The sequence below is a fragment of the Palaemon carinicauda genome, chromosome 14 (genome assembly GCF_036898095.1).
Source record: "Palaemon carinicauda isolate YSFRI2023 chromosome 14, ASM3689809v2, whole genome shotgun sequence".
Classification (NCBI taxonomy): domain Eukaryota; kingdom Metazoa; phylum Arthropoda; class Malacostraca; order Decapoda; family Palaemonidae; genus Palaemon; species Palaemon carinicauda.
The window spans coordinates 4,064,365-4,076,864 of NC_090738.1; the positions used below are offsets into that span (position 1 = coordinate 4,064,365).

Genomic DNA, 12,500 nt, shown 5'->3' on the forward strand with positions numbered 1-12,500 from the left:
ACCATATTTTTGGTATTTTAGTCATATTGAACACCATGTTCTAGCTTTTAACAAAATAAAGCCATACAGTTTACAATAAAAAAAATTTCCTTCATCAAAACCCCTTCTTTTACAATTTTGTAATTTACAATTTTTGGCGTTTGCAATACGAAGTAGGTACTGTTACCTTTTAATAAATAGATTTTGTTTAATTACCCATATAAAGTGACTGATCCCAAGCAATCTAACAATGATGTATATTATATTGGAATGATGCCAAAATAGCCACCTCAAAGTGATGCCATCAATCTTGTAGTAATGAGCTGTCGCTAAGGGCACTAGAAAAAGCTATTACTTTTCAGAGCTAATGGTTAAGGTCAAACAAACTCACCTGAGATGAGCCAACCAGGTGAAAGCTTCATCACTGGCAACACCTCTCTTAATGAGTTCCTTTATAATCTCTCTGCTATGGACAGCAACCAGCATGAGGGTGGAGAGAGAATGACGAGTCGGGCAAGCTGGAAGAGTAGAGGCTACACTTACTCTGCTGCTCCTCCTACTGTTTGTTCTCCTGCTGGAGGACGGCGGAGTTGTCGGGGTTACTGGAGTGTGTGGTGTGCTTACCGTGGGTCGGCTGCTGTCCAAGTTAGTCTTGCGAAGGGCCACCATGATCACCCTGACTTCAGCCTACAATGATGTTGCACTATTACATCTTTCCTTTATTCTTTAAACTCACTCAATTCATTGCATATATATCTTCATTTTAACAATGGTAGTCATTTAAGAATACCATGCAACTAACCCAAAGACGAGATAGAGCAGGTTTGAATTCTTTTGAAAAAGTAAAAATTTTACTAACTCTTCTTTTTCTATCAAGTATTTTCCAAAGAACAATCATATGAGTAAAAATAAAGAAATAAACACAATACACCATATCAGCAATAAGATCAATTTAATTTGACAATATCATAGATTGAGAGAGGTTAAAACCTAGATGTATCACAAATGTATCCTGTGTGAAAGAGGAAATATTAAAATTAGAATTTACCTCTACTCTAGTTAAGCACTCCTGAAGAGCCTGTGTCCCTCCTCCAATAGCTTGCTGGACTTCTGCTGTCCAAAAGATATGTCGAACTGCTAACGTGACCTTCATGAATAGGGAAGATTTTTTTTACTTCATTGATAAAACTGCAATTATGCAGTACAGATCAGTGTCCTGCATACTTGTAAGTAACTATCCTAATCCAGGTGAATGAATAAGTTTTTATATCCAAAATTTATTTGAGCATTTTATACAGCATTAGATATGTATAAAACAAAAAATTTGGTCAAGTTCAATGTGAACATGTTTCATCATGGTAAAAAAAGAACCATGATTTGTTGAATAAATACTTTCTTATTTATTATTCAGATCAAGATTACTAAATTATACGAATCAGCAGATACTTGCAAAGGTCAACTGAAAATTTTTAGTTTTTTTTGTTTAACAATAAAATTCTAGGTTATTACTTGAACATTAAAAACAAGGTACTTTGTTCATCAAGGTACTTTGTGCATAGTTTACAATTAGGATACTTATTTAACTTTACACCAAAGCAAATAACTCAATAGTTTACAATCTTAACTCTCCTTAACTTATTGCCACTCCTTAAAAAGCAAACCCTTCAGCCAAGCCCAATAATAGGTAAGTAAGATGACTAAAATGTCTAATTGAACTGCGACTAAGATGTCTTATTAAACCAAGTTGTAAAGAAAAAGATTTCAAACAGATATGTTTACCTGCAAAGGCCACGATGGCAGAAGGGAGTCGACATCCATGCCTCCTCCTCCCCTTCTGGTCCATTTCTCCACCCCTGATCGAGTCTTGCCCTTGAGTGTGTCAGTTACAGCTCCTTGGAACTAAAAGAATAATTGAGTGCAAAAAATAGTTTAATTTAGTAGTAACCATAAGAGCAAATGTCTACATATATTTCTGTCAGTATATTATCAAAATACAGTTATTTCAGGATAATAACAAAATATGACGCGTAATAAACAACTGTCACTTCAACCCATAGCTCTTTTTAATGGTGTACCTCAGGGATCTATTCTATCTTCCATCATTTTCCTAATTTTCTTCAACTAAATGTTTAAAACTTCTTCCATTAACATAAATCTTTTCACCAAAATCATCTTTTTTATCCATCTTATATCCTTAGTATTATTTTTTTTTTAAACTGTAATTCTTAGCACAAAAAAAAGGCTTTTACCTCCAACAGCCAGTGTTCAATGCTGTCCCTAGCATGTTGCGTCGGAACTTTCTTACCAAGGAGAACCACTTCACCCTCGATACTCGAAATTGCGTATATGGACTGTTGGTCATCCAAATGTAAGGAGTGGATGCCATCGAAGCATTTCCTCAAGTGTTTCTCCAGTAGGTTAACATCCTTCTCACACAACAGGGACGTCAACTCCTCATTTGATAAGAAGTATAATCTAAAAAGAAGGTGTAAATATAGTTTGTATATATATATATATATATATATATATATATATATATATATATATATATATATATATAGATAGATAGATAGATAGATAGATAGATAGATAGATAGATAGATATATATATATATATATATATATATATATATATATATATATATATATATATATATATATATATATATTACAGGTGTCTGTATGTGTCTGTGTGTACTGCATATATCATCAGCCATTGCTAGTCCACTAGCCTTAGACATGTCTTTCTACTTCCGTCTGTTTATGGTCTTTTTATGCCAGTCCACACCCTCACACCCACAAACTTTCTAAGTTCGTCAATCCATCGTCTTCTCTTCCTTTCTTTGCTTCTTTTGCAATCTCTAAGACCCATTCTGTTTATTATCATTATTATTATTATTATTATTATTATTATTATTATTATTATTATTATTATTATTAGCCAAGCTGTAACCCTAGTTGGAAAAGCAAGATGCTATAAGCCCAAGGGCTCCAATAGGGAAAAATGGCCTAGTGAGAAAATGAAATAAGGAAATAAATAAATGATGAGAATAAATTAACAATAAATCATTCTAAAAACAGTAACAACGTCAAAACATATCTTATATAAACTATTAACAACGTCAAAAACAGATATGTCATATATAAACTATAAAAAGAAATGTCAGCCTGGTCAACATAAAAACATTTGCTCCATTTTTGAGCTTTTGAAGTTCTACTGATTCAACTACCCGATTAGGAAGATCATTCCACAACTTGGTAACAGCTGGAATAAAACTTCTAGAATACTGTGTAGTATTGAGCCTCATGATGGAGAAGGCCTGGCTATTAGAATTAACTGCCTGCCTAGTATTACGAACAGGATAGAATTGTCCAGGGAGATCTGAATGTAAAGGATGGTCAGAGTTATGAAAAACCTTATGCAACATGCATAATGAACTAATTGAACGATGGTCCCAAAGATTAATATCTAGATCAGGAATAAGAAATCTAATAGACCGTAAGTCTCTGTCCAACAAATTAAGATGAGAATCAGCAGCTGAATACCAGACAGGAGATCAATACTCAAAACAAGGTAGAATGAAAGAATTAAAATACTTCTTCAGAATAGATTGATCACCGAAAATCTTGTAAGACCTTCTCTATAAGCCAATTTTTTGTGCAATTGAAGATGACACAGACCTAATATGTTTCTCAAAAGTAAATTTGCAGTCGAGAATCACAACTAAAATTTTAAAAGTCATACAAATTTAAAGAAACATTATCAATACTGAGATCCGGATGTTGAGGAGCCACCGTCCTTGACCTACTTACAATCATACTTTGAGTTTTATTAGGATTCAACTTCATACCCCATAATTTGCACCATGCACTAATTTTAGCTAAATCTCTATTAAGGAATTCACCAACCCCAGATCTACATTCAGGGGATGGAATTGATGCAAAGAGAGTAGCATCACCTGCATATGCAACAAGCTTGTTTTCTAGGCCAAACCACATGCCATGTGTATATAGTATGAAGAGTAATGGGCCAAGAACACTACCCTGTGGAACACCGGATATCACATTCCTATACGCACTATGGTGCCCATCAACAACAACTCTTTGAAATCTATTACTTGAAAAATCAATAATAATGCTAAGAAACGACCCACCCACTCCCAACTGTTTGAGTTTGAAAACAAGGGCCTCATGATTAACACGGTCAAAGGCAGCACTAAAATCAAGGCCAATCAAACGAACTTCCTGACCACAATCAATGGATTTCTGTACAGCATTGGAGATTGTAAGAAGGGCATCACATGCTCTAAGGCCTTTACGAAAACCAAATTGTAAACTAGGGAATAGATGATTACCTTCAGCAAACCTATTAGGCCGTTTTGCCAGAAGACGTTCAAAAACTTTAGATAGTATGGGACTTATGGAAATTGGGCGGTAATCAGTGGGACTTGAGCTACCGCAAACACATTTACATAGAGGAGTAACATTACCAATTCTCCAACAAGTGCTAAAAGTTCCTCTTCTTGCTAACTTGCACAAAATAACAGATAACTTTGGAGCTAACAAATCTGTTGTCTTTATAAAAAACAAGGGAAAAATGCCATTTGGGCCTAAACCTCCTTAAGCATCAAGGTCCATCAACAGAGCTTTAATCTCAAGAGATCGAAAAGCTAAACTAGTTAGTTTAGCCTCAGGAAAACAGGAATGAGGAAGTTCAAGTTTTTCATTACTATGTTTACTGTCAAAAACATCAGCCAACAGGGTTGCCTTTTCCTTTTGACAGTAAGTGACTGACCCATCTGGTTTAAGTAAAGGAGGAATTGTTGCATCTACACCAAAGAGTGCAGAATTAAGGGTAGACCACCATTTATGTTCCTGAGTTGTACCAGAAAGGGTTTCTTTTATGGTTAAATTGTACTCCTTTTCAGTTGAGGCATGAACTCTCTGAGCAAAAGCTCGAAGCTGAGTATAGTTATTCCAGGTCAAATCTGATCTGTTACCCTTCTAAAGATGATAGGCCTCCTGCTTCTCCAAATAAGCACGACTACAATCATCACTGAACCACGGTTTGTCCTTCACTCGGTACCTTAGCACACGAGAATGGATTCGCCTATCAATTATGTTGACTAGATTCTCATTCAAAGGGACAACAGGATCTACACTACTATATAATTATGACCAATTCAAGCACAAAAGATCATGCAAAATCCCATTCCAGTCTGCTTGGGATTTCATATAAATTTTACAAGAGTATGATATATCAGGGACAGGCTGCTCAGTATTCACTATTAATGAAATCAAGGCATGATCAGATGTCCCGACTGGAGAACCAACCTTACCAGTTATAACACCAGGGGAGTCAGTGTATACGAGGTCCACGCAATTACCAGACCTGTGAGTAGCTTCATTTATGATTTGCTTACAGCCTCATTCAGAGGCAAAGCCTAAAGCTCTTAAGCCATGGCGATCGGTAGGAGAGATAGAACTTAACCACTCCCTATGGTGAGCATTAAAATCATCTTAGCCATAATGGTAAGAAGACAATCGAAGATAGAATCATCCATGTCTGGATTCCGGTAGTTCAAACACAAATGAAAGATGTTATTCCTGCTACAAACTTTTATTACCTGAATCTCATGACATCCACATTGATAGCAGGACTTATGAGAAGCAGAGTAATCGGTCCTAATATACACCGCCATTCCCTGGCCCTAGGGATGGCATCACGTTTCAACATTATTGGCTTCTTAAAACCAGTTATAAGGAGTTCAGATGAGTGCCTCATATTAGAAACCAAAGTTTCTGACCACAAAAGAATATCATATTGTCTGGACGCAACTGTAAGGTCTTGGATGTTTGCATGAAGACCTCGAATATTGCAATACAGAAGACAACATTGACGAAATCTAGGACGTACTGGTCCCGGATTTCGCTCAATGCCTCCAGACAGCATAAGAATTGATAGAAATAAAAAAGAGACATCATACTTAAAAACTAGACTAACAAGAATTATAACAAAAACAATATGTATAGAAGTATAAATAAAGTGATTGATGAAACCCATATAGTAAAAAGTCGTAAAAACTGGTCAACATGGAGGAGCCGATACACCATGCAAGGCTAAATACCCTCCAGGATAGCCACTTCAACTGAAGGGAGAACAGTAAGGATGGTTTTGAGAAGAAAAAGAATCAGAAAAGGAAAAGACAACCTCTTGATAAACCACCAGGCATCCATGGCCCTTCTATTAAACCTGCCCAACACATCATTTCAAAGATACAAGAGGAATAAAAAATAAAAAATAATAAGATAGAAAAGTGTGCTCGAGTGTACCCTCAAGCAAGAGAACTCTAATCCAAGACTATGGTACCGAGGCTATGGCACTACCCAAGACTAGAGAACGATGATTTAATTTTGGAGTGTCCTTCTCTTAGAAGAGTTGCTTACCATAGCCAAAGAGTCTCTTCTACCCTTACCAAGAGGAAAGTACACTGAACAAAGTGCAGTACAGTAATTAACCCCTTGGGTGAAGAAGTGTTTAGTATCTCATTGTTGTCAGGTGTATGAGGAAAGACGAGAATATGCAAAGAATAGGCCAGACTATTCTGTGTAAGTGTATGCAAAGAAAAAATAAGCCATAACCAGAGAGAGGGATCCAATGCATTACTGTCTGGCCAGCCAAAGGGTACAATACCTCTCTAGTGGTAGTATCTCAACGACCGGCTGGTGCCCTGGCCAACCTACTTCCTAATGTTCATCTATTATCTGTCATTCTCGTTATAAGTCCTGCCTATGTCCACTTCTTTTTCCTACATGTTGTTAGAATAACCTCTACATTACTTTGCTATCGTATCCATGTTCCTCTTTTTCTGTCTCTTAGTGTCATTCCCATCATTATTCTTTACATAGCTCTTTGAGTTCTGACTAGCTTATGTTCTAAGGCTTTAGTTAGGCTCCAAGCTTCTGATGCATAAGTTAAAACTGGTAGGACCATCTGATTACATACTTTTCTTTTTAAAGAAAGTGGCATTCTACTTTTCACAATCTCATTTTGTTAACCAAAAGCTCTCCATCTCATGCTTATCCTTCTTTTAATCTTGGTCTCGTGTCCTCGGGCAACACTTACTGTCTGTCGTAAGTATCTATATTCATTAACAATCTAGAGGTTCATCCATAACTCTTTATATTTATATATATATATATATATATATATATATATATATATATATATATATATGTATATATATATATATATATATATATATATATATATATATATATATATATATAATTCAAGAATAATTAAACAGAATTATCCAAATCAATAAACAAATATCCAAAAGAATTTTACATATAAGTGAATCGCATTTCACCTCGATCGATTTATACATCTGCATTTTGAATTTCATATAGTCATGCAAAAACATACAAGTTGATCTTCCCATGCCTGTACACATCCCTTCACAAAAAGCAGGTTCTGTATTTAGAATCAAGATCAACCCATACACAATATCATAGCAGCAAGCAAAGTTTGTATCATATAACTCTATGACAATGTGATAATTTTTACACTACCTGTACTTTATATGTGATTAAATCAATCTCTCGTATGATAATAATGTATAAATATACTGTGAAAGCATATTGCCAACCTCCAAAGGTAATAAAATAATACCTATTTTTCAAACATTTCCAAAAGTATCAGAACAAAATGCAAAAATAAGATGCTTGCATAGATCATTATTAGCTTGATTTCTTTAATAATTTCTAAAATGCTTGTATAGCAATCTTTGGTAATCACAATACATTTTTATTTATCATCATCTTATCATTATCATCATCATCATCATCATCATCATCATTGTTATTATTACATGCATTTTAGCATTTTCAACATCATCCTATCATCATAATGGAATTTAACAAACATAAAGGACAGTTATTACATTCACATTTTATTGTACTCTATTTAGTATAGATTTCGATAACTTTTCTTTAATAGTTAAGAATACTAAACTTTGAGACTAGAATTGTATGCTATTCACCTGGGGAACACACGGCGTTTATTGTCCAGATAAGTATGAACAGCTTTCTGAAGAATGTCAATGTTATTCAGACACTCAGTCACGTTAGCCAAGACATTAACATTTGTGACCACAGCCAGTAGGTGCTCAGCTTGAACTGTCTCTTCCATTACTGTCATCCATTTCTCATGAACTTCCTGGTAAACAAGACAGACATATAATTGGTTTTATTTCATTTATGTTCAAATTGAGTACACCTATCATATACTCATTTATTCATTATTTATATATTTTCTAAGTTTTTTAACCAATTTCATCGAAAGAATATTCTATGAATGTCCTAAAGACAGCCAGAAAACCAAAACCAATCACTACTGTTTTAAAGGGAGAATTCGCTCCATTATGCAGGAGTGGTCTAGTTATTGTATAAAGAATTAAGCTACAAAAATTTGAACATGAGGGAAAGAACAATCCGATTCTTGGCTCTACTATTTAATGAACAAAATATATCCATAAACAATAACTGTAAAATAATGGATATTGTTACTTAATCATCTCTTTTAAATCATACTCTGCATACGCATAAAGTCCATTAAACATTTGAGCAAAACTGAAAATAAAAATCAAATTTGTCATTTTGATTATTCAACTGAGAGAAGTAAAACTTCAGGACTGCAATGTCACTACCTTTTGTCAATCCATTACATACCAAAAATACAAGATTCTCGTCTGGCAGCTGTAGAGGTAGGTCAGGGGTAGAGAAGATGGGAGTCATCTCAACCCAGACAGTTTGCACCTGGAAGGGTAATATCAAATATAAAAAAAAATATTATATATATATACTGTATATATATATATATATATATATATATATATATATATATATATATATATATATATGTGTGTGTGTGTGTGTGTGTGTGTGTGTGTGTGTATGTATAGTCAAATGCATTGCAGAATATACAGAAAGAGGAAAATGTTGATAGTAATGGTAAAAAATATATTAAGATTTCAAATACACATAATAATAATAGCAATCTAATCATGTCCAATAGTCATCAGAAAACATCCACATTATCATAACTAGTATCACCAACCCTGATTGGGAAACCAGAATGTTACAAGCATCAGGGATCCAATAAGGAAAACACCACAGCACTAAAAAGAAACTGAGTAATAGAAAGTTGACTACATCAAATCAAAAAACTTTACAAGGTTAAAGTAGATAAGTAAGAATTAAACTACGAAATTACATTTATGACAATTTACTCAACAAAAAGCTTTTACTCCAAGGTAAATTTGAATGATTCGTAATTTTCCATGACAGAAATGGGATACTTTAGCCTCAAGAAAAATGTATTTGGCATATTGAACTTTAATTGCTTTGGTGAATGTCAAACAAATCAGCCTATAGAGATTTTTCCTTTGGATGAGAATGAGAGTCACCTGCTTTAACAGGTTCTGTAAACAATGAGTTGTAGCGTGAGATATGCAAAAAAAAAAAAAAAAAAATACCGTTATTGTGCACTAGCGTGTGTGAAACACGTGCGGTACAATATTTAAGATTAACTCACCATGCTTGTGTCTGAATCGGACCAGAATTTTATTATAGAGGGCCATATAGTACCAATTTCCCTTGAAGCATAAAACTCTTCTGAGTATGACTTCTATGCCACCGTTATCCCTTCATTAAAGGGTCGATTGCCTATTGCATCGGGCATAGTTTACAATTTGGAAGAGGAGTCTTACGCCCGCATGCCCTTGCAGTCTTCAACTACAATTATTGGCAGTGAACCTAACTTTTCACTAAATAGTCCAACTGCAAGGCAGAAATGTCCACAGTTATTGGCAGTGGGCCTAGCCCTTTACTGAAAAGCAAGACTGCAAGGCAGCAGCTATTCTTTTACCGTAGTCACTTTCCACGACACGCAGGACGTACGGTGTTAGTATTCTTATGACCTTACCACAGAGCAGTTGCTGAGTATGACTGTTTCAAGTATAATATGATCTATTCATTTTTAAATAGACGATAGGCCTCCTGTTTCATTGAGCTTTTTTCTTGATACATTACAGTAGCTCAACACCTGAGAAGGAATATTCCTTGCAATCATATTGATAAAATTTTTATTCAAAAGATCAGCAGGTGTATTTTATTCTTACATACCAATATGCTATGATCATATTTTCACAAATGCTGAGAATAATTTATATGGGATAAAGGAAATATAATGTATACAAATCTTCTATATTGTAGTCATCAAAGGAAACTTAAATGATTTGAGGTTTGAAAAGAAATTGCTGAATTATATGCTCTGAACAAATATCTTATCATTATATTTTCTCTTTACTGGGTTAGATGGGGGAAAAATAATAATAAAATAATATCAACATCTGAAACAATAAAAATTATACTAATAATAATAATAATAAAAAGTAACATAATAATGTTCAGTAATCCAATTTAAAAATTACCAACCTTCATCCATATAGTTAGAGCCTCTTGCACCTTTTTCAAAACGGCCGCCCATTTCTTCACGTCATCTATTGGATTGAAGTTAAATAAGGATCAGAGGAGTGGAGTTGTCTTTGAACACGTTTATCATTTACAGGTAACACTTATGAGTAAAAAAAATTATGAAATTATGGTGTGTGTGTATATATACTGTATATATATAAATATATATATATATATATATATATATATATATATATATATATATATATATGTGTGTGTATGTGTGTGTGTGTATGTATATACATATGTATATATACATATATATATATATATATATATATATATATACATATATATACATATATATATATATATATATATATATATATATATATATATGTATATATATATATGTGTGTATGTCTATATATATATGTATATATATACATATGTATATGTGTGTGTATGTCTATATATATATATATATATATATATATATATATATATATATATATATATATATATATATATATATATATATATATATAGCATTAAAAGGCATGAAAAGAGGCAAAGCAGCAGGAGAAGATGGTTTAACAATTGATTTAATAATAGATGGAGGAGATTTCATAGTAGTAAAACTCGCTGAACTTTACACAAAATGTCTGCAAGAATGCTCTACATCTACCGCTTGGAAAACCATTATAATTATACTAATGCACAAAAAGGGAGATTCAAAAGACCTGAAAAATTACCGTCCAGTAAGTTTACTCTCAGTAATATTTACAAAGATCATATAAGACCGAATAGAAAGACAGCTAGATTTTAATCAACCAAGAGAATAAGCAGGCTTTAAAAGCGGGTATTTAACAACTATCCATATCATGTATTTAACCAGCTAATGGAAAAATCAACAGAGTATGACACACCACTATGTATGGCAATTATAGACTATGAGAAAGCTTCTGATTCTGTTAAAACTTCAGCAGTAATGAAAGCCCTTCCAAGACAAGGAATAGATGAATCTTAAGTTATAACATTTAAAGATATCTGTAAGGGAAATACAGTAATCCTAAAACTGCATATATATCGTGGGAAAATACCGATATAAAGAGGAGTTAGACATGGAGACCTCATCGTTCCTGAATTATTCACAATGTGCCTAGAGGGAGTTTTTAAGAATTTAGATTGGGAAAATGTAGAGGTTAACATTAATTGGGAATACTTTAACAACCTAAGACTTGCAGATGACATAGTTCCATTAGTGAATCATGGGAGGAATTGCAAAAAATATATAAGATTTGAATAGGAAAGGCAGAAATGTAAGACAGAAAATTAACATGAGTTGAACAACGATCATGCTCAATGAAAACGCAATGAGACAACGAATAAGTGTTATGGACGAACCTCTAAAGATTGTTTATGAATGTATATACTTAGGATAGATATTAAATGTTTCCTCAGAACATGAAACTGAAATCAGAAGGATAAGCATAGGATGGAGAGCTTTCAGTAAACAAAATTGGATTATAAAATGTAAAATGCCTCTTTCTTTAAAAGAAAAGTATTTAATAAAGGTAGTCCTACCAGTATCAAGTTATGTATAAGAAACTAAGAGCCTTATAATCACTAAAACCTTAGAACATGAGTTATTTACAACTCAAGGAGCTATGGAAAGAATAATGATTGGAATAACACTGACAGAAAAAGAGGAACATGGATACGAGAGCAAACTAAAGAGGAGGATATTTTAACTTCATTTAAGAAAAAAAAAATGGCCATGGGAAGGACATATAATGAAAATCACAAATAATAGAATCAAGAAGAATAACAGGATGGGTACCTAGAGATTATAAAAGTTTATACTAACAAATTTTCTTAACTCACCAATACATCGTCATCACTTCCTTCCCCTACTTTGTTTATAATATAAACAAAGCAGGGGAAGGAAGTGATGACGATGCATTGGTGAGCTAAGAAAATTTATTAGTATAGACTGGCATAGAAAGACCAAAAACAGAAGAAAGTAGGACAATTAAGAG

General features: G+C 33.4%; 1 protein-coding gene across 1 annotated transcript in view; it reads right to left on the reverse strand.

Moving 5' to 3' along the window:
• LOC137653847 (uncharacterized) overlaps positions 1–12,500 on the reverse strand; it is an 829,144-nt gene that overhangs the window by 468,294 nt on the left and 348,350 nt on the right. The window contains exons 20-26 of the mRNA XM_068387498.1: positions 10,480–10,544; positions 8,713–8,799; positions 8,025–8,200; positions 2,229–2,454; positions 1,759–1,878; positions 1,028–1,126; positions 371–666 (exon numbers count right to left, since the gene is read on the reverse strand). Coding sequence (XP_068243599.1) covers positions 371–666; positions 1,028–1,126; positions 1,759–1,878; positions 2,229–2,454; positions 8,025–8,200; positions 8,713–8,799; positions 10,480–10,544 — 1,069 coding nt within the window. The remainder of the gene's footprint in view (positions 1–370; positions 667–1,027; positions 1,127–1,758; positions 1,879–2,228; positions 2,455–8,024; positions 8,201–8,712; positions 8,800–10,479; positions 10,545–12,500) is intronic.